This window comes from Sturnira hondurensis, unplaced genomic scaffold (assembly GCF_014824575.4).
Source record: "Sturnira hondurensis isolate 20B ecotype Veracruz unplaced genomic scaffold, ASM1482457v3 Scaffold0021632, whole genome shotgun sequence".
NCBI classification, from domain to species: Eukaryota; Metazoa; Chordata; class Mammalia; order Chiroptera; family Phyllostomidae; genus Sturnira; species Sturnira hondurensis.
Genome location: NW_028094263.1, coordinates 3,352,697 through 3,379,246, shown reverse-complemented (window position 1 = coordinate 3,379,246; position 26,550 = coordinate 3,352,697). Strand labels below are relative to the sequence as shown.

The 26,550-nt window shown below is 50.9% G+C and overlaps 1 protein-coding gene across 2 annotated transcripts; it reads left to right on the top strand.

The window, feature by feature from the left end:
* The first annotated feature begins 2,008 nt into the window (after window positions 1–2,008).
* Window positions 2,009–26,021, top strand: SP2 (Sp2 transcription factor). Of its 2 annotated transcripts, none has more exons than XM_037033543.1 (7): window positions 2,009–2,090; window positions 16,309–16,385; window positions 17,146–18,120; window positions 21,664–21,976; window positions 23,561–23,735; window positions 23,942–24,135; window positions 24,815–26,021. In XM_037033543.1, the coding sequence occupies exons 1-7, from the start codon at window positions 2,084–2,086 to the stop codon at window positions 24,913–24,915; spliced, it is 1,842 nt and encodes a 613-aa protein (XP_036889438.1). In that variant the 5' UTR covers window positions 2,009–2,083; the 3' UTR covers window positions 24,916–26,021. The 2 variants fall into 2 exon arrangements, with proteins under 2 accessions (XP_036889438.1, XP_036889437.1); XM_037033542.1 differs by having other exon boundaries at window positions 2,030–2,090; window positions 16,306–16,385.
* Window positions 26,022–26,550: the final 529 nt, after the last annotated feature.

Sequence of the window (26,550 nt, the reverse complement as noted above, 5' to 3'; positions counted from 1 at the left end):
AAAATGGCCTGGGAACAGAATGTGTGGTCTACATAAACAAGTCCCATGTAGATGTAATTGTATGCAAATATTCATTCTTGAACTCAACAGACACTTCCTGCCAGGCCTCTGCAGCACCCACCTCAACCCTTCCAGGGCAGCTCAAGCTCCAGCAGGGAGGCAGAAGTGAGAATAGGGGTGCAATTCACTCACGCTTGTGCCAAGAACTGTTCAGCGATGGAAGAAGCCATGGCTGGGTGGGCATCTGGTGTTAAGACTTTGAGCAGAGTCTTGGAGGACATATTAGGAATTTACCAAAAGAGAGGAAGGATCAGTAAGGAACAGAAACAGTAGAGAGAAGCGTGAGTGTTTAGGAACTGTGATATATTTCCGTGAGCCAAAAGGAGAGGATTTATGGGAAGGAAATGAGGGAGGGAAGGGAAGATTTGAAATTTTTGCAAACAAAGGGTATGAAGGACCTTGTTTGGCTAAAAAGCGAAGTTTGGGCTTTTAACCCAGAAAGGAGTACAGGGCCAATGGAGAATCTTAAAGGACTAATACCTTTCTAAAGTTTTGTTTTCAAAGGCTGAGGCTGAGAGTAGACTGGAAGAGACTATTAACATTTATTCAGCAATTACTGTGCACTGGGCCTTCTGCTCAGTTGTCTTATGTTATTTTTATCACACCAACCCTTTATGACAGCGCTTTTCAAACTTCCAGGGAAGAAAAAAAGGACCGAGAGAAAAGGAAGGAGATAGAACAGCATAAAAAGCATCAGGTAGCAAGGATAAGTGTTGTCTTTGGACTGTTATACACTCGCACAGAAATAGGAGTACGAGTGTAACTGGGCCAGGATGCCAATGTATTTCTCACTGTGGGTTATGGTTAAAAAAGAAAAGAAAAAGGAAAGCCACTGTTCTAAATTGTAGGTGTGGTTAGCCTCATTTTACAGGTGAGGACACAGGCTCACAGAGTTTTGGTATCCAGCCTCTCTGCACGTGGGATGTGTAAATTTCGAACCAAGGCTTGGTAGGAAGCCAGAGTGGATTCCTTCTCACTAACTAATGTGAGGCGGCCTTCCTAAGTTACAAGGCTTAAAGATCTGGGAGAGAAAGATAAACCTACGCAGGCAGCACCTGCCAAGTGCTGTACTCACAGCACCTCTTTCAAAGAGGGAAGAGAGGCAGACACCAACTCCACACTCGAGGTGCTAGTTAGAATGCTTATTCCAGGAGTGCCCCAGTGGCACGGAACCGGATTAAGAGAAGCGGCCCCAGGAATCTACTTTTAGAGAGCTTCAAGTGATTCTGATGCCAACTTTTGGGGACCGTCAGTTAGGGGGTGGTCACAATAAATAGGTGAGGATTACAGGGGCTTGAACCGAGACGGTGAAAACGATCCCCTCTTAGAAGTCACGTAGCCCCAGCTCCCGCATTGTCCAATGCATCTTTGTACAAAGTTGCCCAGGAGCTCCTTTCCCTCTTCGAGGCAATGAAGAGAGAGAAATTATCTAGAAGGCTGGTGGCTTTCCACTCACCAGGAACGAGACTACAAGACTAAAAAGACGGAGCTCCCAGCTACACCAGAGCGACGCGGGATTGAGGTGTAATTTATACACTACGTAGAGGACTTTTCAGTGCCTCACCCTGAGGACTTTTGATTGGCCTTATGGAAGATCTATCATTCATTCTCTGGGTTAGAGGTGGGTGGAAGGTCAACCAAGACCAATACGAAACCAGTCCTCAGTTAAGCCCCACCCCATCTAGCTTCCTGTTGCTGTCCATCAACCACCTCATGGGCGGGACTTTTCGTCCCTCCAGTTGGCTAGAGAACATGTCATTCACTCTAAAATAGCTTTTCGGTTGGTGCCTTCTACAGTCCATCAGTTACATTTCGCATTTCTATTGGCCAAACCAACGTCGCTCTAGATTACTCTCTTTGATTGGTTAGTAGTGCTGTCGGTCCCCAATGTACACCACTCTTACTGGTGAACGCTGCCGTCGCTCGGGCGGTGGCGGGCTCCGGGATTGGCGGGTGCTGGGCGGGCGGTGTCAGGCTCTCGGTGGCGGCGGAGGCGGCGGAGGCCAGGGAGGAAGATGTCGTAATGAGCGGTGGGTCCTGGCCACTGCCGGTGGGGTCTTCCCGGCCCCCAAGGGTCGGGAAGACGGGCAGAGGCCGCAGGGAGGGGGAACCGGGGCTGGGGGTTGCCCCCTGGGGCCGGGCCTGGCGCCGGGGCCCGGCTCCGGGAGGGGCGGGGGAGGAAGGATTCCCGCCCGGAGGAGGAGCGGGGCTGGCCAGCCGGGCGGAGGCACCCGGAAGGGGGCGTTCGACTCCCCGCCCCCTCGGAGCCCGCTGGGCGGGAGGGCAGCGCTTCCGGGGGCTGATGAGAGGAGCGGGCACCTGGGGCCAACTGAGCACCCCCTCTGCCAGGTCGCCGACCCCTCCCCGACCCCCACAGCGCTGTCTGGCCCTTGGAGATTGCGTCTTCCCCGAAGAGGCGGCCAACGCCCCTTCGTGCTTGCCTTGTGTTTGGAGGGACCTTCTGCACTCTTAACTCTAGATGCCCACCAGCGATTCAGGGCTCGCCCGAACGCGAGGGGCGAGGGAGTGCTTGAAATTCAGACAGTGCCAACCATATGGGCACTGGTGGGTGTAGAAGCCAAAGTGGTCATTAGTGTATCCCAACTGAGAGATGGTGTCAGGACACAAGGGCGCTCCCTAGACAGAAGACCTTTCGCTTTAAGACTGCGAGTAGGCAAGATCTTTTAATATGTTCGTTTCACTTGGATCCTTGAGCCTCCAGTTAAATATTTGCAAGAACTGTGAGACATTTAAGAACTTGGTGACAAAGCACCTCCAGCGTTAACCTGCTGTCCCGTTGGGGTGGGGGAGGCTGGTGAGTCGCAAAGGCCAGGCACAAACTTAAGAAATGAACAGAAAAAAATAAAACAAAATGGGTACTTTTCTTCCATCCCATCCTCTTTGGTGACTTATGAATCAGCCTTTTACCCATGCTTCTTGGCATGTGTTTCTGGTGGTTTTATAATTTTAGTTGAAAAGGAACCGTCTTCTCTGGGCAATTGAGAAACCTGTCTTTACTGCATTCTTTGGTTTTGATCCCAATATCCTGTGATGTAATTTTTTTCTGAACTAACTTGATCCAAGTTAGCTGGATCGGTCTGGCGTTTCTCAGGGCACATTTTCCAAACTTGGTTTCTTCTGAGGTCACTTCTTTTTCACTCATTGAAAAAGGGCGGGAGGAGCCAGTAGTCTGGCCCTCCCTTACACCAATTGCATCGCAGATAGGAGGGTGGTGACTATTTCAAAGTACACTGGCAGGAAGTATGTGAAAACCCCCAAGCCCTACCCCAGAAAGCATTAAGTGTTACCCTTGTGGAGGGCTGTGTTGAGTTGGTAATTTGGATAAGAGAATTAGGGCTAGAAAGTTTAGGGTGTTGGCCAGCTCACAGAGAGGCAGTGAAAAGAATGATGCTAGCATCCACACCGTATGAGTAATTTTGGTTAATGAGACAGAGAAATCTATTGTCTGTAATAATGACTGCAATGACTTTTGTTTTAAATTCTTGTGTGTGATGAAGGGGGCAAATCTGTCATACAGCCTGTCATTTGTGTTGAATAGGCACTAATATCATTTGGAACTGGACTCTCATTGGGACAGTTGGGAAGATGTCTAACTCTGGTTTTTCCACTTGGTTGTACAGAGGCTTAACCTCTTCATTTAAATGCAGCAACAACAAGAAAAAATTACTCAAGAAAAATTATGAACCCCCGAGCTAAGCCATTAAAGCTCCAGTCTCCTAAAAAAAAATATATATATGTGTAGGTGTATACACACCTACACATACAGTCTCTTGGCTAAGGAGACCCAAGTAGAGTAGTTCCTAATCTTACCCTGACTAACCAGAAGAGAGAAGTAGCTTCAGGAGGCAGAGTTTGGCATCACTGTGTGGTTTTTTTAAAGATTTTATTCATGTATTATTTTTTAAAGATTTATTTATAGGTCGAGGGGAAGAAAGGGAGAAACATCAATGTGTGGTTGCCTCTCGCACGCACGCCCCCTACTGGGGACCTGGCATAAAACCCATTTCCCTGAGGGGGAATCAAACTCATGGGTGTGGCACTCAATCCACTGAGCCATACCATCCAGGGCTTATTCATTGATTTTTAGAGAGAAGGAAAAGGAGGGAGAAAGTGTGGGAGAGACATTGATGTGTGAGAGAAACATTGATGGGTCGCTTCCTGCCTGCGCCCACCCTGGGGCGGCCCCACAACCCAGGCATGCCCTCTGACCTGTAATCTAATGGTGGGGTCAGGGGCATCCCTTTGTGGTACGCCCACCCAACCGAGCCACACCGATCAGGGTGGCATCACTGTTGATAGCACTTAGACTAACTGGCTTTTTCTCTCAGATTCTATTAAAGTTTGTCCCTCTGGAGTCCTGTCAGAGGAGAGAGGAAGCTGTAAGAATATTTTGGCAAATGTCTGGGTAAAGACGCCTCATGACCTAACAACAGATAGGGTAGTTCATTTGGATATCTTGGCCTTGAACTTCCTATAGTTGTTGATTATAATAAGCAGCCTTTTGGAGAAGTTACGGGGTCCCTCGTGCCTGAACAGTTCTTTGACACAGTAAGTATCAGACTTGCTTTAAGCAGGTTTATTGCCCAACTAGGGCCCTATGAAGACAGTCTAAGCTTGTTGCAGCCAACCAGTGCACTCCGGTATTGACATGGGCTCAGCAATTTTAGAGACCTTGCTCACCCCCGTTTCTGTGGTGGGGATGTAGCACGGTTTTGAAAGACTTCCCTTCACTCCTCTGTTCTCTGCATACACACAGATTAGAAGCCTCCCTTCCAAAGACTGAAAATTTTGGAAATTATCTTAGAGGGAATGGGCAGTGGCCACAGAGTGAAAGATGCAGAGAGACACTGTTTTAAAGGGTGTGTAGAGCATTAGAAAGTTTAGAGGTATAGTTGTGTGAACACTTCTGAGTTTAAACAGGCCTTGTGGACTGTAGACTTGGAGTAAAAACTATTTGGAGACGCTGCAATACTTGCTTATGAGTTTATTGGGTGATAGTATCCCTTTGGGCAGCTTAACTGGATTTGTGAACTTACTCCCAACAAGTTTGAAACCAGGAACCCTTGGTCTACGTGTTGGACCAAACCAATACAAGGTGGGCTGAGAGATGGACATCATTATGGAACACATTTGTTGATGCTTTTGTTTGTTTTTTTGCTTTGCTTTTGGATCCACATGCAATTCCTTGTGACTTCTAGATCTGTTGAAGGACGGGGGAACGCTTTCTCTTCATTTCTTCCTTCATAGAGCCAGTGCTTGGGTCTTTATATTTCTGAAACGCAGTTGAAACTCTGTCTCTTAAGCTCTTCCTCACCCAGGCCAGATGGCTAAGTTGGTTGAAGCATTGTCCTGTACACCAAAAGGTTGCAGGTTCGATTCCTGGTCAGGGCACATACCTAGGTTGTGGGTTTAATTCCTGGTCAGGGCATGTGAGGGAGGCAGCCAATCAATGTTTCTCTTTCACACTGATGTTTTTCCTCTCTTCCTTTCTCTCTAAAATCAATGAACATATCCTCAGGAGAGGATTTAAAAAATGATTGAAGATAAATTCTTCCTCAATTATCAGCAGAACTTTTTTGGCTGGCAGCATTGTCTTAGGAGACCTCAGGGCAGGGAGGTCTCACTATTCTGTCAGTTATCTGTCAGATTGCTGTGGGGCAGGGTGTGGGGGAAGCAGCAGGCAAAAATGTGGGGCGGTACCAATGCAAGGGTATGTCAGCCTAAGTAGGAAAGGGATTAGGGCTTACCCTTGAGGAGATGCTCAGAGGTCGCACTGGTGGGTTCATTCCAGTTGACAGGATTCCCAAATGGAAAACTGATGTTTCTGTGGCTGAAGAGAGCCCAGGAGCCAGCTCAGCACTCGCAGCCCCGGGGGAAGCTGCAGCTTCCACTGCGGGTCTAGGAAGAGTTTTTCTGATGCTCTGAGGCCGTCATTGGCACAGGCAATCACTGTACCTCTCACCGGGGTGGGCTTCTGGCTGGCGTACTCTGGATTGATGAGCAAGGCAGCGAGCAGCGAGCGTGGAAGGGTGAAGCGCCCAGTTTACCCCCGTGAGGGGCTCTGAGGGGCGTGGAGATCTCAAGGCTGTTTGTGTCACAGGAAGAGCTGACAGACCCGGCTGTCGGAACCCTCCCATTGGATGGCGTCTCCCGCCTTAGCAACCACTGGTTTCTCCATCACAGCAGCCTGGTACCCAGCCAGAAGTCCCAGAACATCGCAATGCACAGGTTTAGCTCGGATGACTTATTTTTGATGCAAAGGGCCCTGAGATGCTAGCTTGTCCCTAGGTTGTGAGGTGGCCTTTTGCATCTCAGCCACAGGATGAAAATGGCTCAGGAACGAGGAGGCACTGACCCGCACATTTCCAAATGTCCTCTCTCTAGAGCTTCCTGTCTGGGTCATCTGTTACCTCTCCTGTGGGACTGGGTGGAATCACAAAGCAGCCTCTCTGGAGAGTGTGACTAGAGAGTGAGAGAGAGCAGGCAGGGCCATGTGATTGGGCGTGGAATATTTCCGCTCCAGGCCAGTGTCTCATTGGAAGTCTTAGATTCACCTAAAAACAGACCAAAACATTTCCCAACCTTCAAAAACGTAATTGGTAAGCCAACCCTCTCTTCCCAGGACAAATGAAGTCACCACTCTTTTCAGAAGTTGATCTTAGCCCAGGCATTACTTACAAAGCAGCGTGCCAAAGCAGAGGAAGCACACGTTTTTACATACTGATATTCTTGGAGCGGGGCGGGGAGCGGGGGAGTATGTTTTGGTTTCTTTTTCCTCCTGTTCTCCAAAACAGAATTCTTTTTTTTAAAGATTTTATTTATTTATTTTTAGAGATAGATGAAGGGAGAGAGGGAGAGAAACATCAATGTGCGAGTTGCCTCTTGCACACCCCCTGCTGGGGACCTGGCCTGCCACCCAGGCACGTGCCCCAACCAGGAATTGAACCAGCGACCCTTTGGTTCACAGGCCAGTGCTCAATCCACTGAGCCACACCAACCAGGCTCCAAGACGGAATTCTGAGGACCGGTATTCTTTGCACCATTCCTGGGACTGCTTCTCTGGGAGTGAAGAGTTCTCAGCATTCCCTGCTGCCCCGTGTGCCCACTCCTCCAAAGTCCCTTCCAATATTCAGAGTGTGACCCAGGCAGCATGCATAGTAGCTAATGACAGTCACATTTTGGGGAGAGGAATTTGGGGTGGAGACAGATAAGGGGTATTCATATAGGAGGTACCCTCATCATCTTACCTTACTTGGAAAAGGACTTCCCTCCAACATGTTAATTGAAAGCAGCATTGAAGTGTAGCTCCTGGGGTGTGGTGATGATAACACGTGTGCTTTGCAGTATTTGTCCAGGAGTCGGACTGGTCTCATCCTGTGTGAGGTGACGTGGGTTCAGAGTTCCCTCTGGGACTGGATTAGCTGAGCCGACCTGGTGAGCAGATCCCAGCTGAGTGCTAGGATATGCAATCTGCAGGTTTTCTCCTTTGGTTCTTAAGCTCCATGTAGGCTCTCCCACTCCACTGTCTCCAGGATTCACGCATCCATCCATTCAACAAATATATATTAAGCACCTGCTATGCTCCAGGTAGGGAGGTACATCAGTGAGTGCGGCAGAGAGAGGTCCATGCCTTTAGGAAGCTTACCTCTTAGTGGGAGATAATAAATAACTACTAGATTTTAGACAGAAGTACTCAGGGAAAAACAGGATAAAGGATAGGGAGAATGTGAGCACTGTGGTTTATATAGGGTGGTTGGGGAAAGTCTCAGTGAGAAGTGACATTTGAGTAAATCTGTGAAGGAGGGGAGGACCAAGCCATAATTTGGGGTGAGGGGCAGAGGGTGAAAACTGAAGCAGAGGGAACAGCAAGTGCAAAGACCCCGAGAATGTGGCCATATCTGCCACGTTCAGGACCAGCAGGGAGGAGCACGTGGCAGAAGCAGTACAGGGGAGTGACGGGGATAGGTGGGAGCGGTCAATGGGGACAGGTCCCACATGGCTTCGGCTCTTTCTTTGCATGAAGGTGGGATGCTACAGGGGGACTCTGAGCAGAGGAATAATGTCATGACCTAAGTTGGAAGGGTCTCACTAGATGTATGTTGAGAACAGGCAAACAGGGACAAGGTGAGAAGCCCAGCTAGGAAGAAGGCTTTCGCAGTTACACAGGTGAGAGGATGGAGACCTGCACCCAGGTAATAACCAGAGGCGGTGGCAAAAGCAGTCAGATTCTGAGTGTGTCTCAAAGGCAGAGCTAGAAGTGTTTGCTGACTCAGGTGCAGAGTGTGGGAAAGAAGGGTGACTCCACGGCTTTAGGGCTGAGCAGCTGGAGGGCTGAAGTGTCCTTCAGTGCAGTGGGGACTTGGATGGAGGCACAGAATTAGAGAGAGATCAGTAGGCTTGTTTGGGGCTAATTAGATTTGAGGTGCTTATTAATGCAGTTGCCAGGAGTCAGATATGCAAATCTGAAGACAAGTTTGGGAGTCATCATTGTGTGGAACCTATATGTTACTGGTTTTTAAAACCACGAGACTCGATGAAATCACCCAGGAAATATGTGTAAACTGAAGAAAAACAGGTCTTGAGATAGAGCCCAAGGGCAGCCCAACCATTTAGAATTTGAGAGTTGGGGAGGGCCCAGCGAAGGACGTTGCAGAAGAGGTAGGCCAGCCTGCAAGTGTGTCCTGGGGCCAAGCGAAGCAAGTGTTTCCAGGAGGAGGACGGGTCAGCTGTCAGAAGATCCACTCAGAAGATGAGGCCTAAGAGTTAACCCTTAGACTTAGCAAGGTGGAGGTCAGTGGTGGTGTGCACAGGTTGTGTGTGTGGGTGGGGCGGGGGCTGCCTGGTTGGAGCAGGTTCAAGAAAGACGGGCAGGAGAGAAATTTGGGATAGCCAGTACAGGTGACACTTGCAAGGAGTTTTTCATTGAGAAAAAGAGAAATAGTGGATCTTAGCTGATGAAGGGAATTTTAACTTCTTGATGAAATTGTGGACGTGCACCAGGGTCCTGGGTGGGGCTGAGGTCAAAGTTCAGAGTCAGGAAGACTGGGTGCCTGGGTGGAGCCAGGCTCTCCATTCTTCATTCACTTTCCTCCTCTGGTGAGTGGCATTAGCAGTCATCACCCCGAGTTGTTCCTATTTAATAAAAATCAAAGAAATTCCTTTTACTGTTATTGAGCTCTTTTATAAGGTTATTGTGGTGGCTGGAAATTTGCTTCTCTGAAACGCTCAGCGCAGTTTGGAGTCGTTCACGGGGTGGTTCTCTCGGCTCGTTTGTCAACTCACTTTGAGGCCCAACTTTGTTCTCTAAAACCAGCCTGGCTTGCTTTTCCCTTACCAGCTCTGAATTCTTCCAGGCCAGGCAGCTGGGAAAGCCTAGGCTTAGAAACTGTTCTGCTGGCTCTGGGCCCAGCTGCGCTGACCAAAATAGACAGCAGGAGGACTGTTTGTGTGGAGTGAAATTCCTCCAGGCGAAATACCAGAGCAGGAGGCCAAGAAAGCCCTAGCAGGGACGGTCGGAACCTTAGGGGGCGAAAAGCTGAGTACCCACCAGGCCTGCCTGTGGGGCTTGAGCCAAGTTTCCGTCCCAGAGGGAGGAGAGCTTCATGAAGCCTGCTGTTGGGGTCTTTCTTTCGGCCCTTTTCTCGCTCCTTCCCTGTGGCTCAAGTGAAAGACCAGCAGAACAGCCCCTAGTCCACAGCCAGGGCTTCGGGGTCCCTCAGGCCTGTTCTGTTATGCGGTGCTCCCCGGTGTCGATCTGTGGAAAGACCCCCAGGACAGAGACACGCCCCCACCCGTGTGGTGGGGGGAGGTGCTGTGAAGGGGGCGCTGTGAAGGGGGCACTGCTGCTGTACCCTGGCACAGCCTTTGCCCCACACTTGTTGGGGCGGGAGGGAAGAGGAAAGTTTTTCCTGAGCAAGTTATAAATGAGCTCAGAAGGAGGACTGCGGGTAGACGAATGGAGGAGAGCATGCTGAGGTTCCAAGTGAGAGAGGGCTTGTCACAGCTCCAGAAGTGGAGAGGGCAGGAGAGAAAGTAGGAGAGGCAGGAGGGCAGATTGTTTGGGCCTCTGTAAGCTTATCATCAGATCAGCTGGAAGCTCTTGCAGGGTTTAAGCAGGGGAATGGCTGAATGGGATTTGCATTAGGAAAAGATTCTTCCGCCCTGGTTGGTGTGGCACAGGGGTTAGCGCTGGTGGTGAACCGAAAGGTCTCTGGGTTTGAGTCCCGGCAGGGCACATGCCTGGGTCACAGGCCAGGTCCCTGGTTGAGAGCCTGTGAGAAGCAACGGTCATATTTCTCTTGCACATCGATGTTTCTTTCCCTCTCTTTCTGCCTCCCTTCCTCTCTCTAAAAAAATAAATAAATGAAGTCTTAAAAAAAGAAAAGATTCTTCTGATCAGATTATGGAGGCTGGAAAAGAGGGGCAAGGCCAGCGCTGGAAAGCCATTTTGACGGCTTTGGGCAGCATTTCAGGCTGAGCTGACAGTGCTTAATGCTAGGACAGTGGTGCTGGCACTGAGGAGCACTGAGGCCTGTGTTTAGGAGGTAGAGTCTGAGGACTTGATGACTGATGGGTGATGAGGACGGCGCTCAGGTGTCACTGTGATTGGAAATACCAGAGAAGGGGTTGGTTTAACCAGACATTCGCTCAGCCTACACCAAGGAAGGAACGCTTTTGCTGTGTGCGGGGCCGGCATGTCTGTTCAGCAGTGCAGACAGACCTGGTCCACCCTGGAGGGCCTCCTGGGAGCATGAGAGAGACGTTAGCCTGTCATTAATTAATAGATGGTCAGTGTTACCAGAGGCATCAGCCTTCTCTCATCTCAGGGGGCCTGGAAGACCCCTGTGAGGAAGTCCCCTGCCTGTCACATACTGGGCTATCAATAAGTTTGGCTGAGTAGGCGCTAGCTAGTAGGAGAGGAGAAAGCCCTAAGCAAGGAAAGGGCGGCAGCAGATGATGGAGGATCCTCCAGGGTCTGGAGGAAGGACCCTGGTGGCCGGGGACTACAGAGCTAGGGCGAGAGTGGGCGAAGGCGGCAGCTCAGTGTTGGGGGTCCTGTGGGCAGCCCAAGTGGAAGGTGCACCGAGCGCTGGACGGACATGGTCTGCACTCAGAGGAGAGACGTGGGCCACGCACGGGCAACCTATGGAAGCTACCTGAAGCCATGTCTGTGGGCACGGTCACTCGTGGAGTGGGGCTTGGCTGAGAAGGATGGATTCTGAGAAACATCAGCATTTAAGGGGTGGCAAAAGGAAAAGGAATCCACAAGGGGGAGAGAAGACCAGAGAAGCAGAAGAAAATCTATGGTGTTGGGTTTTTGTGGGGTTTTTTTGAAGACTTTATTTATTTCTAGAGAGAGGGGAATGAAGGGAAAAAGAGAGGGAGAAAACATCGATGTATGAGAAACACAGATCGGTTGCCTCTCACATGCCTGCCACAACCCAGGCATGTGCCCTGATTGGGAATCAAACTGGTGATTTGCAGTTTGCAGGCCGGCACTCAATCCCCTGAGCCACACCAGCCAAAACCCATGGTGTTTTCAAGGAGGTAGGAATGGTCAGAGGTCGAGAACTGAAGAGGGTCTCTTGGCTTTAGTACTGAGGAGGTCACTGGTGACCTGAGTAAAGGCAGAGAGCCAGGTGGGAGTTCCAGTGCCACTGCTGGGGCATAAACAAGTGAGAAATGAGGGGACAGGTGGTTGGCCAAGGACAGAGGAAGAGAAGGCTGTAGCTGGAGGGGACAGAGGTGGAGATAGATTCTCTGTCTGTCTACCAAGAGCTGGGATACTCAGGGGATGCTTTACTCATGGCCTTAGAATTAAACTGGCTTCCAGTATAGGGCAAGGAAAGACAGGCGTGGTCCCGTCAGGTGCTGGATGTTTTCCTGGGAGCCAAAGAGAGCTACTCTTGCTTGTATAGTAAGTCACTGTAAAACTTCACCAGCCAAGGGACTCTGCTGGGAAAGTTTTAGCCAACCTGAATGGTAGAACTCTGAAAGAAATGCTGCCTTTTCTTTCAAGAATATGAAGCCATCCCCCTTACCAGTGTTGCTAAATGTAGGTCTCAGTGCCTGGATGTAAACTGCTGTTAAGAGCAAATGATACAATTAAAATGGGGAAAGGTTCAGCACAATTTACATCCAGAGCACACAGTTTAAATATAAGGTTCCAAATTAATGAGGTTCTAAATCTTTGATCATAGTCTTGTAGTTCTGTACCTGCACCATTTCTCAACCACTTTTCATTTCCAAACGCCAACTGCAAACGCTTCTCATTTCCTTCTCTCGGTCAATCTGAGGACGCAACTCTGTTGATCTCAGGATACAATGGCAGGGAGACTGGTGGGTCTCGGTTTTGGTTGCTCAGGTCTGCAGCACGGGAGCCACAAAACTCTGAGTGGTCCTGGGAGAAATACGTACAAATGCTGGTTTGCAGTCTAGAGGAGTATTTCAAGAGCCAGTTGGGGAGGAAAATGAAACCAAACTGAAACAGTGCGACGGGGAGCGCCAGCAGTCTGCAGCTTGCTTCAATCAATTCTGCTGTAGCTTCCCAACCAAAGGCTCACTCAAGAGCCCAGCCTGGCCTCCGAAAGGTCTGAGTCCAGGGTAGTAATGACTGCAGAGAGAGAGACAGGGAGATGGGGAAGGGAGATGAGCAGGAGGCTCTCGGCCCGTTTTCATTTCACTCGCACTCTGTCCTGTGCTGATGTCTCGGGGAGAGTCATTCACCAGTTTTAGCTAAGAGAGCCTGGGCCCAGGGAGCACCCTGGGAAAGCCTCTACCTTCCCTTCCCAGGCCTGCCAGCAACTAGCTCATCGTGTGGGCTTTTTTTTTATCTTGTGTTTTAATCAGTAGCATGGTCTGAGAATTGTAAAAATCTTAAAGGTGATTCAGTCCAACTTGCCACCCCTCCACCCTACCTAGACATCCTGTCTCCTGACACACATTCTGCCTCTGGCTAAATGGCTTCAGGGAAGGGAGAACATTATTTCAAAATGCAACCGATTCCATCTTCTGAACGCTTTCCTTGTATTAATCTGAAATCTGCCTTCTTGAAATTTCTACCCAGAAGTTTTGGTTCCACCCTTTGAACCTGTGGCTGCCCTGGCATCCCGGTCACCGCCATTGCTGCTCTCCTCCAAACCAGCTCCCATCACAGGTCCCGCCCCCTTCCAGAGCACCCCCAGGATGAAACCTGACACTCCAGATGTGGCCCAAGTGTGCAGAACACACTAGGACTATTATTTCTCTTCTGTGGCTGAACTTTTGGCAACGCAGTCCAAGGTTGCAGTAGCGTTTTTGGCAACCGCATGTAGGTTCCGTCGGCCCCCATTTCACTTTGAGGTGAAACCACCGGGGCTTTTTCGTGTGACTCACTATTAAGCTCCGTCTTCCTGTTCCATATACATGTGACTTTAAAAAAAAGTCTTCAGTGCAGAATTTATTCAACTTCAAAGTGTAAAGCCACCATTTACTGATTACCCACTGTGTGCTTAATGCCTCTCACATCAGTTGCCAGCGCCTCCTGGAATCCCGAGGATAACACCCCCCCCTCCCTCCCCCACCCCCCTTGGACAAGACGGGGCAGTGGGGCTGGGCGAGGAGCGCCCCAGCCGCCCCGATGAGGACCGCCCAGTGCGGGTTCTCACTGCGACCCGGAGCCTCCTGCACACACTGGTTTCTTAAGGTCTCTGTGAACCCTGTGCCGACACCCACTGTGTTTAGAGTCCTCCTTGGTCTTGTGACACCTGCAAGCTGAACCTGCCTGCGAGGTCCTTGGGGTTTCCCAAAATTGGGAGGTGGTTAGATTGATTGCTCTAAAGCCTCATCTTCCAGCTTCTTGGGCATAAAACCAGCATTTAAAAACATGAGATAGAATAGAGAAATATCAGCCTGTCACGTATAGTAAGGGCAGATTTTGTTTCTGGAAACTTACTGCATGAGCACAGGGCAGGGAGGTGTGTGAGTGTGTGTGTATCTGAGTGTGTGTGTATCTGGGTGTGCGTGTGCCCTGGGTCTTTTCGAACATTGTATAACTGTGGTTCATGGTCTGAATAGTTTGAACACTTTCTAAAGAAAAAATGTTTTTGAGTCAACTGAGATTGTTTTCATTATAACACTACAACTTAATTATATACACACATAAATCTGTGTATCAAATCATTGATCTAGCTCCTCTGAAATTAACTGAATAACTACCAAAAAGCCAGTAAAATTCAAACTGGCCCCATCACTCTGTGAGGATGACATTGGTTTGAATCTGACTCACTGCTGTGAGCGTAAGCACAGCGCAGACCCGACACCCTGGGCTCCCTGACTTCCGCACGCCCACCTCACAGTGTCTGGTGTGCAGAGACACCGTCCTCCCACGCTTCTGAGGAGTTGTCACCCCTCCCTTCGCACAGACGTATCATGAGTTAGTCGTGCAGAATTCCATGGCCCTCAGCCCACGCAGTGAGAGTGGTGCCGCTTGGCACTGATACTGCTGTAAACACACGGCCCCAAGATGTGCAGATCTGGGGGAAGCAACAGTGATCTCCAGTATTTGTCCTTTTTTTAAAAGATGATCTTTGCAGTGAAAACAAGAGTAAGACGTTCTGGTAGAGAAAGCGTGAGCCTCTACAGAGAAGCCCACCGGCTTGAGGCGCCCTGGGTGACCTGGCAGCAGCAAACCGAGGCAGCACAATCTTGGCACTCGGGTGCAGGCACGTTCAGCTCAGCCCCCCGATAAGCCTGTCGTCCTGACTGCCGTAGCTTCCTTTCATGTTCATAAGAATACTACAAAAATTTGCCCTAACCGGGGTGGCTCAGTGGATTGAGCACTGGCCTGCAAACCAAAAGGTTGCAGGTTTGATTCCCGGTCAGGGCACATGCCTGGGTTGTGGGCCAGGCTCCCCAGTTGGGGGTGTGCGAGAGGCAGCCAGTCGCCCTCTCTCTCACACACTGATGTTTCTCTCCCTCTCTTTCTCCTTTCCCCTCTCTCTATAAAGTAAATAAAATCTTTAAAAAATATATTACAGAAATTTCAGGCAGGTGCCTTGTTGAAGGAAAATGTGCACTGTACACCTTTCTCCTGGTGTGTCCACCCCAAACCTCGTAAAACAGTAGTTCAGCATGACATGTAGCACCTCCTGAGGGTCACTGCTTCCCTCCCTCCGTGACTGTAGCGCTGTGCAGTCATTTGTTCTAGGGTATCTGCTGCACAATTATTTGGTATTTCAGGATCCACCTGTACTCTGGGTGCTGCCCGGAGCTGCCCGCCAGCCCCTCGCTCACTGTGCAGGTGGAGGGCAGGTTGTGTGGCCTTAGGGCCTGGACACCACTCGGGCTTTCAAGACACTGGTGTGCTTTGTTACTCGTCCATCCCCTGTCCTGGCTTCAGTGCCCCTTTCACCTGTACCTTTTCCCATTTAAGAATCTTCCTCCAATAGAGAGAGAAGCCAGAGGCCAGCCAGAATTAACTGGTTCCACTTTCTCCCCAGCATCTGTCCTCTTCTGGACAAGATGTCCAACTGGGGCTCGAGGCCTGAGCCATTCTGCCGTTTTGAGCCTCTGAAGTAATTAATACCCTTCTCGTGTCTGTGCCTCCCGCCTGGGCATGCCCGTGCCTTTCCTGTCCCCCTCCTCTTCCCCTTGACCTTTACCTTCCTTTCTCCTAAACCCCAAGGGCCCTCCTTTTGCTTCTGTAATTTGCTTCCTAAGCCACGTCTTCTATGGATTACTTCTTCCACCTCTGTGACTTTCTGAGTGAACTTTCCCTCATAAAAAAATAAAAATAAAAAGCCAAGGTGTCAGATACAGGTCAGGCTCTGCCCAGTGTGCTTTTCTTCAGTGATTTATGAACTGAGATGGCGTAGACTCTGTCCCCCTAACTCTCACGGTTTCCACTGTGCCTATGTTATATGTATCTTAGGTCAGAGACTGGAGATTCCCTTTATTACTTCCTCAACATTCTTTATTTTTCTTAATTTAAAAAAAAGTACAGTAGAGCATATTTATTGTGAGAAAATGACAAAATACAGAAAAATGAGAAAAATTCTTTCAAGTCAAGCAAAATTCAACCACCAAAATATAATAGTTTTTAACATTTAGCATGTGAAGACTTTCCGGGTGGGGTTAGTGTGGGGAGAGGTCACCGGCCTCTCTTGGAGAAGCAGCAAAGAACATCTGAGACCAGTGGGTCCGGGTTCTGTTTGGCATCTGGCGCATTACCTGCTTTTCTTCCAGCAGATCCACAGACCAGCATGGCCGCCACTGCCGCCGTCAGTCCCAGCGACTACCTGCAGCCCGCTGCCTCCACCACCCAGGTGAGTGGGCTCTGAGGGTGCGGGGCCGCATCAGCCTGGAAGGACTCACTGAAGCTGCCATTCAGCCACAACTGAACACTCACTATGATACCCCAGGATGTAAGACCAGGGAAGGTTCGGTTATCCGCTGTTTCTGAACGGAGGAGCCGTGGCCACTTAATCTGAGGCGCCACAGTTGGGTCAGGGCGAAAAGCAGGATTCGACTCTGGTCCCTCCCACCAGAACCTGCTGACCGACTGTATAAGAAGAATTAAAAAAGTGTCCCCACCCCCCAAGACTCCTTGTAACCTCAAAGGAGCAGCCCTCCCTGCCCAATGAAGTCCTGTCCCGTGCCCTCGAAAACACTTTACCAGAGAGGGTTGATGCCTCTCGTCGCCCCTCCCTTACGCTTTCCCTCCTTGCCTTCCTCAGTTGAGGAACTGGGGATCCCTGAACCCCTGTGACGGGCCAACAGAACTCCAAGAGCTGAGGGTGGTGTGTGTCCCTGTTAGAAATGAGGCCGGGGAAGGTGGGGGCAAGTGGTCAGTTTATGCTGCTAATTCACCCTGTCATGGGGTGCGTCTGGGGTGCTCCCCAAGAAAGACATGTCCTCCCCTTTGTCCCTTAACTCAATGGAGAACCCGGCAGGGGAGACAGGACCACCGCAGGGGAGGTGCCGGCACTTGGCCTGCCACAGAAGTCGGGGGGAGCCTGCCAAGAGAGGAGCATCGAAACGGCAGGCCTTCACGCCTAACTCCTTTTCTGCGCTTGGTGTTTGCAGGACTCTCAGCCGTCCCCCTTAGCCCTGCTCGCCGCAACATGTAGCAAAATTGGGCCTCCGGCTGTTGAGGCTGCAGTGACGCCTCCTGCGCCCCCCCAGCCCACACCACGGAAGCTTGTCCCCATCAAACCTGCCCCACTCCCGCTCAGCCCTGGCAAGAACAGCTTTGGAATCTTGTCATCCAAAGGAAACATACTTCAGATTCAGGGCTCACAGCTGAGCGCGTCCTACCCTGGCGGTCAGCTGGTGTTTGCCATTCAGAACCCCACCATGATCAGCAAAGGGACCCGATCGAATGCCAGCATCCAGTACCAGGCGGTCTCTCAGATTCAGGCAAGTGGTTCCCAGACCATCCAAGTACAGCCTAATCTCACCAACCAGATCCAGATCATCCCTGGCACCAACCAAGCCATCATCACCCCCTCGCCGTCCAGTCACAAGCCGGTCCCCATCAAGCCAGCCCCTGTCCAGAAGTCAAGTACAACTACCACTCCCATGCAGAGTGGGGCCAATGTGGTGAAGCTGACAGGTGGGGGTGGCAACGTGACCCTTACTCTGCCTGTCAACAATCTCATGAACGCCAGCGACACCGGCGCCCCCACTCAGCTGCTCACGGAGAGCCCCCCCACTCCGCTGTCCAAGACTAACAAGAAAGCCAGGAAGAAGAGTCTTCCTGCCTCCCAGCCCTCTGTGGCCGTGGCTGAGCAGGTGGAGACGGTGCTGATCGAGACCACGGCGGACAACATCATCCAGGCAGGAAGCAACCTGCTCATCGTTCAGAGCCCTGGTGGGGGCCAACCAGCTGTGGTCCAGCAGGTCCAGGTGGTTCCTCCCAAGGCCGAGCAGCAGCAGGTGGTGCAGATCCCCCAGCAGGCCCTGAGGGTGGTGCAGGCGGCGTCTGCCACCCTCCCCACTGTCCCCCAGAAGCCCTCCCAGAACTTTCAGATCCAGACGGCTGAGCCGACATCTACTCAGGTACCACACGCACCCTCTGCGCCTGCTTCCTTCCTCTCCTTAGCCCTAACTGGCTAGCGCTCCATCCTGTTCAGCTTGCTTTTGAAGATGCTCCCCCGATTTGATCTGAATGTTGGGAGTCAGTATCACTTGGGGTGGGCAGTGCGTGGCCACTTCTGCCTAACAAATGGATTCTCTTCAGTTCTTATGGCCAAGTACAGCTTATCTGTAAAAATCAGATGAAACATATACCTATTACCTATATTTTGGCTCACTTTTTCTTTATGCAAGTCTTTTAGGGGGTAGATACCTACTTTTTAATAATAAAATGTATTTGGTATTATAGAATTATATACTGAAAACAGTAGCAAGAATGAGAAAAACTCCAGTCAGAACCGTAGAATTTGATGTGAAGCAAGACAGTGAGACAAATGCTGATCATTGCTAATGACGAGGAAAAATAGGAAGCAGCGGACAAGCATGAGGACAGGGACATTTAGGCTGGTCGTCCGGATGTGAACTCCAGCAAGCACGCTCTTACCTTTGGCATTGACTGAGATGCTCTAATGCTTGGCTCCGTGTGCCTGCGACATGCCCTTGGTGCAGGTGGGAAACTCGGGACCCAGAGAAGGCACACGGTGTCTAGACCTCACAGGGCATGGGTGACAAGAACCAGGACTCAACTTGTTTCCAACCCCACACTCTTCTCCATTTTTTTCCACCTTGATTCGCCATGTCTTAGTGTGGCAGGTGCTACCACGGAAATTGAGGACAAGAAGTTTTTTAAATATAAAAAAACCCTAGCTCCTGCCCTTGAGGAATTGGTAACCTAGTCATCTGCAGAGACAGCCAGGGCGTTAGGGAGTCACAGTGGGAAGTCGGGCGGTCTGCCAGGTGAAGGGGCGCCCTTGAGTTTGAGCTGCGGGCATGGAGTCAGGAGAGCCTCAAATGCCTCCTCCCTCCTGGCGTATTAGGTATTGCCAAGTGATTTTCTCTAAATTACTTAATTCACTTATTACAATACCTGCGAGGTGCCATTCTCAAGCCTACCTTGCAGATGGAGAACTGGGTGATGATGATACCCACACAGGTGCACACGTCCTCAGCAGTGCCTCCCCGCCCTCCCCTGAGGTTCTGCATCTTCAGATGGGTGGGGGCAGGGCTTAAACCCAGGGCTTCCTAAGGAAATAACCATACAGATGGAGAAAGATTTAGTTACATTATTTCTTAATGACGACATAGTTTTCCATTATCCTCAGGTGCCTACTATACAACTACCCTTTTAATTGTATATCTAGGCTGTTTCCAACCTTAGAGCTAAATAAATTCCTAAAAGTAAGTCAGAAGATGTGCACATTTCTTAAAAAATCTGTTGTTTTCTGTATCAGAGATTGTCAGTGCATAGCCCCTCAGGTCAAGTCTGGCCCACCCATCTGTTTTTATAAAGAAAGTTTAAGGCTCGACCATCTAAGGTAAGACACGCCCAGCAGTATCCACTGCCTGCCCTTTGCAGAGAAAGGTTGCTGGTCCCAGCCCCACGTTGTGAACAGNCCCTTTTAATTGTATATCTAGGCTGTTTCCAACCTTAGAGCTAAATAAATTCCTAAAAGTAAGTCAGAAGATGTGCACATTTCTTAAAAAATCTGTTGTTTTCTGTATCAGAGATTGTCAGTGCATAGCCCCTCAGGTCAAGTCTGGCCCACCCATCTGTTTTTATAAAGAAAGTTTAAGGCTCGACCATCTAAGGTAAGACACGCCCAGCAGTGCAGCATTTGTTCTCCAAGGCAGCGACCTCGTGGCCTGCAGAGCCCAGCAGTATCCACTGCCTGCCCTTTGCAGAGAAAGGTTGCTGGTCCCAGCCCCACGTTGTGAACACGAACTTTTCTGGTAGCAGAAACTTAAGACACAGAAAATAGCAGTGCCTTTCAAAAGGGCACACACCAGAACACTGGAAATGAAATTTGTATGTTGGGATGACGTGAGAGTTGTTCGTTTGCTTTTAACTGAGGAACACGGTCCTAAAATAATTCAGGAATCAAAAATAATCCCCATCAAATTGCAGCAGAATTTTTTTTTTTTTTTACAAAGAACTTTTCCCCTGAACCACTGGAGCATAAGGTGCCGCCAAACGTTTTGTGGAAAGTGTGTAATGCTTACACACAGGCACCTTCTACACAACAACCACACGGCCATCAGACATGAGAAATCAGAGGAGAGACATGCGAATGTCGTAATTCCGAGACCCATTCAGGTCTCGCTGCTTTTCCTAATAATTCCTTTGTGGCAAAAGTTTCTTACCCACCATCACCCACTGCATTTTATCAGGTCTCCTTAGTCTCTTTGGATCTGGAACAGCGCCTCAGTCTTTACAAGTCACAGGCCATTTATCTTGTAGAATGTTCCTCAGTATAGGTTTCTGTGACGTTTCCTCGAGACTGGACGCAGGCGCTGTGTGTGTGTGTGTGTTTTCCCCAGGAGTGACACCTTGAGACCCCATTCCTCATCAGACCTTTGCTCACTCGTTCTGGTATCTTTTACTGCGATAGAGAGTTTTAAAATTAATTTGATTTTAGAGGAAGTCTGTTTACAGAAAGGCTGTGGTGGGTGTGCGGCGTATCTGTCACCAGCTTCCCCATTGTTAAGCATCACCAGGGTACATTCATCAAAAGCAAGAAACTGATGCAGGACATTACTGGCAATTAAACTCCCAGACTAGTTTCAGATGTTACTGGTTTTTCCATTGATGTCCTCTTTCTGCTCTATCTATGTATCTGATATGTGTATATAGATAGAGATCTACAGATAAACCCAAGAGTTTTTACCAAGACCTCCAATTCCCACCCAGCACCACAGGTTCATTCCAGTTTTCGCCCTTCCCATGTTTGTACCTCCCTTCTCTGACAGTGAGAATCCTCACTCCCACTGTCTTTAATGTGTGTCCTGTCTGGGTCAGCTCCCATGCACGTGACCGGCTTCCCACCGCAGCTCTCCCAGGCCCTCCTTACCCCATCAGGCCCTCACACGCATGCTTTTAAGGCTTCTGATACATACTCCCAATTGCCCTCCAGCCTGGACGCCTACCCCACACCCCCACCCCTAATGTAAGAGTGAGCGCCTGTCTCCCTGCTCCCTCACCAACAGTGAGCATTGTGTTTTCTTCTTCCATCTTTGCCAATCTGGAGAGAAGCTTTTTCTCCAAATTAAGAAGAGAGCTTTTCTCATTCATTTCATGGTGATTGCATCTTTTGTGAAGTCATCACTTAGTTGCCTTCTGATTCTCCAGTTCTGAGATTTGGCATTTCTCTTTTTCTCTGCTAAATAAATTAAACGTTTGGTTTCAAATCAACAGTCACTGTTTGCCAGCCGAGCACAGGGATGCTGTGAGACCTTTGGTGGACGTCAGCGTGGACATATGGAGGTTTGGGCTGGTCAGAGAAGACTTGGGCAGACAGAGAGGCACCTCCATTTCTCACTTGGGTGGGGCGATGACACCGCACTCACCGAAAGGTGCCAGGAGCCCAGTCTCTACTGGAACACTGACTTTTTCCTTCCGGTCCCTCCCAGGTCTACATCCGCACGCCTTCCGGTGAGGTGCAGACGGTCCTTGTGCAGGACAGCCCCCCAGCAGCAGCTGCGGCCACCTCTGCCACCACTTGTAACAGCCCTGCATCCCGAGCTCCCCATCCGAGCGGGGCCAGCAAAAAACACTCAGCAGCAATTCTTCGGAAAGAGCGTCCCCTGCCAAAGATCGCCCCTGCCGGGAGCATCATCAGCCTGAGCGCGGCCCAGCTGGCGGCGGCGGCTCAGGCCATGCACACCATCAACATCAACGGTGTCCAGGTCCAGGGCGTACCTGTCACCATCACCAACACTGGCGGTGAGAGAAGGCCCGGGGCCAGGGACAGTGTGCACATCCCTCACGTGGGAACTGCAGGCCAGCCCTGTGCCGCCCAGTAACATAGCGAGGGTACTGCCTGGCACTTGCCTCATCCCTGCCAGCTTTAAAGCATGTCCACCTGGCCTTTAGGGTAGCCCTGTGAGATAGTTTAAGGGGTATGTTGGTAAAAACTGGTGTGGCTCAGTGGGTTGGGCATCACCCAGCAAACCAAAGGGTCACCGGTTCGATCCCCAGTCAGGGCACAAGCCTGGGTTGCAGGCCAGGTCCCTAGATGGGTATGTGTGAGAGGTAACCGATTATTGTTTCTCTCACAAGTTGATGTTTCTCTCCCTCTCTTCCCCTCTCTCTAAAAATAAATGAATAAGGCCCTGGCTGGTGTCCCTCAGTGGATTGAGCGCGGGCCTGCGAACCAGAGGATCACGGTTCGACTCCCAGTCAGGGCACATGCCTGGGTTGCAGGCTGGTTCCCTGCAGGCCAACCCCCAGCAGGGGACCCACAAAAGGCAACCATACATTGATGTTTCTCTCCCTCTCTCCTTCCCTTCTAAAGATAGATAGATAGATAGATAGATAGATAAATAAATAAAATCTTTAAAAAAATGATGTATGTCGGCCCCCTCTGACAACAAAAGATCTTGAATATGGTAGAGAAAATAAGATATACTCAGGAAAAATTTCCAGCTGACATACAAGTGCATGTTAGTTTGGTCCAGACCACAGACAGATGTTCCAGGGAGGCCCTGGGGAAAGAAACTTAAAGGAAAGCTTCCAGAATGAGGACAGCCCGAGTTAAGGCTGGAAAGAAGGGAGGGAGCCTTTGGCAGTGAGAACGGCTTGTGTTTCACTTCAGTGGAGTGGGAATACTTGGTAGCACTTGAGAGTAGGAAAGCAGCCTTGCAGATCATCAAAGGAATGCTGTAGCTACCTAGCAAGACAGTTCCCGGCCAAGCCTCTGTCGCTCGTGAAGGGCCCTGTCGGGGCTTTACCGCTGGCAGTAGGTCAGCAGCACTCCCCGCTTTGAAAGGTCTTAGGCAAGGCCTAGAGGACTTGATTTTTTCCAGAGCCCTCAGAACTATTTTCTTACTCCTGTTAACACAAATCCCTGGAGACAGCTGAGAGCAGAGTTGGTATCTCACAAGGGCCTAGGGCTGGAGGAAGTTCTGTAAGAAACACTCCTCGAGACAACCCAAGACGAGACCCTTCCGAGTTCAAATACATGGGCAGCGTCTGAAAGCGGACCCAGCCGGTGTGGTGAAGTGTTGCAGTGCACTGCCTCTGAAGTTCAGGTCTGAGTTCTGCCACTTACGGGCTGTGTGACCTTGATATAGTATTGAGCCTCAGTTTCTTTGGCAGGGAAAGAAGGATAACAGTACCTGTTTCATAGGGTTATGAAGGTTGAAGGAGTTTCAGGCCTCCCAAATGGCACTTGGCATATAACCGGCTCTCAAAAGCATTAGCTGCTATGGTCATCCTTATTACATGCAGACAGGAAGGAGGGCATCAGGCTCCCTGCTCTGCCCCTTCAGGCCTCTCACTGCAGACCACACCTCCGGCTCCCCACAGGGCAGCAGCAGCTGACGGTGCAGAACGTTTCTGGGAACAACCTGACCATCAGTGGGCTGAGCCCCACCCAGATCCAGCTGCAGATGGAGCAGGCCCTGTCTGGAGAGGCCCAGCCTGGGGAGAAGCGGCGCCGCATGGCCTGCACGTGTCCCAACTGCAAGGATGGGGACAAGAGGTAACTGCAGCCAGACTGGCAGCCTGGTGTGTGCCCTGTCCCCCAGGCCCCTTCTTGGGACACAGACTGAGAGGAGACGAGGCAGCAGCTCCATGCCGCTGGCCTGCTCACCGCTCCGTGCCCTCTGACCTGACCCCACATCCTCTCTGCACCCTGTCCTGCCCCCCGCCCTCATCCCCTTCCTCCACCGCACCCTCCATTTCCAGGTCTGGAGAGCAGGGCAAGAAGAAGCACGTGTGCCACATCCCCGACTGCGGCAAGACTTTCCGGAAGACGTCCTTGCTGCGGGCCCACGTGCGCCTGCACACTGGCGAGCGGCCCTTCGTCTGCAACTGGTTCTTCTGTGGAAAGAGGTTCACACGGAGCGACGAACTCCAGCGGCACGCCCGCACCCACACAGGTCTGTTCCCCGCCCCAGCAGCACACCCCCACCCAGACAGGGCTCCTGCACCCCCTCGGGTCTGCCCCCAGCCTCTCCCTCCACGCCCCTGCATTGCCCTCCGTGACATCCAGGTTCCTGGGCCTGCTAGGGAACTGCTGCCTTGAGCAAGAGCCGCAGCCTGTCATCCAGGGGTCCTGCCCTGCCCGGGAACCGCTTTCCAGCCATTTCTTTATCGCAGTGTTTCCCAGAGTGACGTCGTCCACACTGTGCAGCCTCGATGGCCCCCCCCACAGTGGCACAGTTAGCTATTTAACAGGCGCTGAGGCAGAATGCCAGGCGCTGTGCTGCATCCTTCACAGACCAACTGGTTTGATCCTTGTACGACTCTGGGGAGAGTGCTTTGATTACGCCCGTTTTACAGAGGCTTGGTGGGGGGCCGAGCCGCACAGCCAGGGACCGGTGGGGGCAGGTTCAGACACGGGCACTCTGGCTCCTGAGTCCCTTTTCTTAATTGCTTCCCCACACCACCTTTCCCACTATTATTTCCTGAGATCATTTCGCTATTTTTACTCATTGATGTCCAATCACTGTTGTTTTTGACATCAGAAGCTTGATGTCACGTGTGCTGCTCCTTTTTGGGGGCTGGGATAACGTCTGTGAATGGGCTCTGTGAGTGATGGGCACCTCCTCTTCCCAGGGGACAAACGTTTCGAGTGTGCTCAGTGTCAGAAGCGCTTCATGAGGAGTGACCACCTCACCAAACATTACAAGACCCACCTGGTTACAAAGAACTTGTAAGGCCCACAGAGGCGGGAAGCCTCGGAGATGCAATCCCCCTGGCGTCCTGCCCAGGCTGCTGGTGGCAAGGAGGCCCACTGCTGCCCTGGGCCCACCCTCGGCCCCTTCCTCCTGTTTTGCAACTGTCCCCCCAGGAAGGGGCTCTGCTGTCCCATCCTTGTCTCCTTCTGAAGCCCCTTGGCTCTGCCCTGGCCCTTCCCTCTCACCAGACCGTGGACACTGGCTATGCCCAATGAGACGTTCTAAACCAGGACGAGTGGGAACCTTTATTTCCAAAGGAAAAACATGAATTTCACTCCGTCGAGGAGCAAAGTGAGCCCCCACCCCCCAACACTGCCCGAGTTGCATCATTGTGCCATGCCCCTCTCTCCTGCGCCTCCTTGGCCCCCCCGGCCACCTCGGATGCTCCGGGCCCTGCACCCAGGGCACCACTGGCATCCACCCACCTCCTGAGGCGCCCACGAGGCCGCCTCCACTCCACAGGCCCCAGCCCCGCCACGACTTTTCTCCAGCACATTCCAACTTTCTATTTAAAGACAAAGCTACCCACGGACTCCCTGAGCCCTTTTCTATGGAGAACGTTGCCTTATACTCTACTTCAGATAATGAACACTGTGTATTGTGTGTGCTTTAAAGACGTTTTATTTAATTGCTCCCTTCTTCCTGTCCTTGTTACTCACCTCCCCCATGCCTGCTTTCAGTTTAGGGCTTTGGGGGGCAATGATGAGCATATGGGTTTTTTCTCACCCTAGCAGTTCTCTTTTCTAAATGACACAGCATTTCAGCTCGAATCTGAATTCACACCCCGAACCGCCGCTCTCCCTTCATCTCCCCAAGCCCTACTGGCCCAGGCTCTAGTTGTGTACAGTGTATATTGTATAATAGACAATTGTGTCTACTACATGTTTAAAAACATATTGCTTGTTATTTTTGAGGCTTTTAAATTAAACAAAATCCAACTTTATATTTAGTTGTAACTGCTTGAGGTATGTTTTATGATTGACAGATTTGTTATCCTTTATTAACGATGTACTTTGTTGTTCAGCACTGGGCTGACAAAATTTTTTTCTTGCTAATAAATTTAGTTGCCTGAGGCAAAATCTGCAGCTTGGCAGTGCGGCTTCCTTTGTCTTTGACCTCAGAGGGCTTGGAGAGGGAGTTCCGAGGAGGGAGCCCTGGTCTCCCAGAGCGACCCGCCCCGGGACCCAGGCAGGGCCTTGCTCTTCTGACCCAAGGAGGACCTCGGTGACACCTCCCGGAGCACCTGGGTGCAACCTCCAGGAGATAGGGCCCAGCGGAGGTGTCCCTGCTTGGTGGTTCTACAAGCCAGATCGAAGCAGGCACACGCTGCTTGGACTCAAGTAACAGCAGTGTCCTCCTTACCAGCAGACTACTTCCACTCCACTGTGACCCGGGACAGAGGCTTTGACCTTAGAGCCTGCCAGCAAGGAGCTTGGGAGAGAGAGCCAGAGGGGCTTGGCTTGGTCACTTCCAGAAGGCCAAGAAGTCTGGAGAAAATGAAATTCCTTAAGGGCCAAGATCCCTTCCCAGGGCGGAGTGCCAGACCAGGAATCCATCTCTACCCAAGAGACTCTGCTTTTCTTCTGTCCCTCACCCCAGCGCGAGAGAGCAGCC

Coding starts and splice junctions, on each gene's coding strand:
- SP2 (XM_037033542.1), top strand. Junction 18,121..21,663: donor CTGAGCCGACATCTACTCAG/GTACCACACGCA, acceptor GGTCCCTCCCAG/GTCTACATCCGCACGCCTTC. Junction 23,736..23,941: donor TGCAAGGATGGGGACAAGAG/GTAACTGCAGCC, acceptor CTCCATTTCCAG/GTCTGGAGAGCAGGGCAAGA.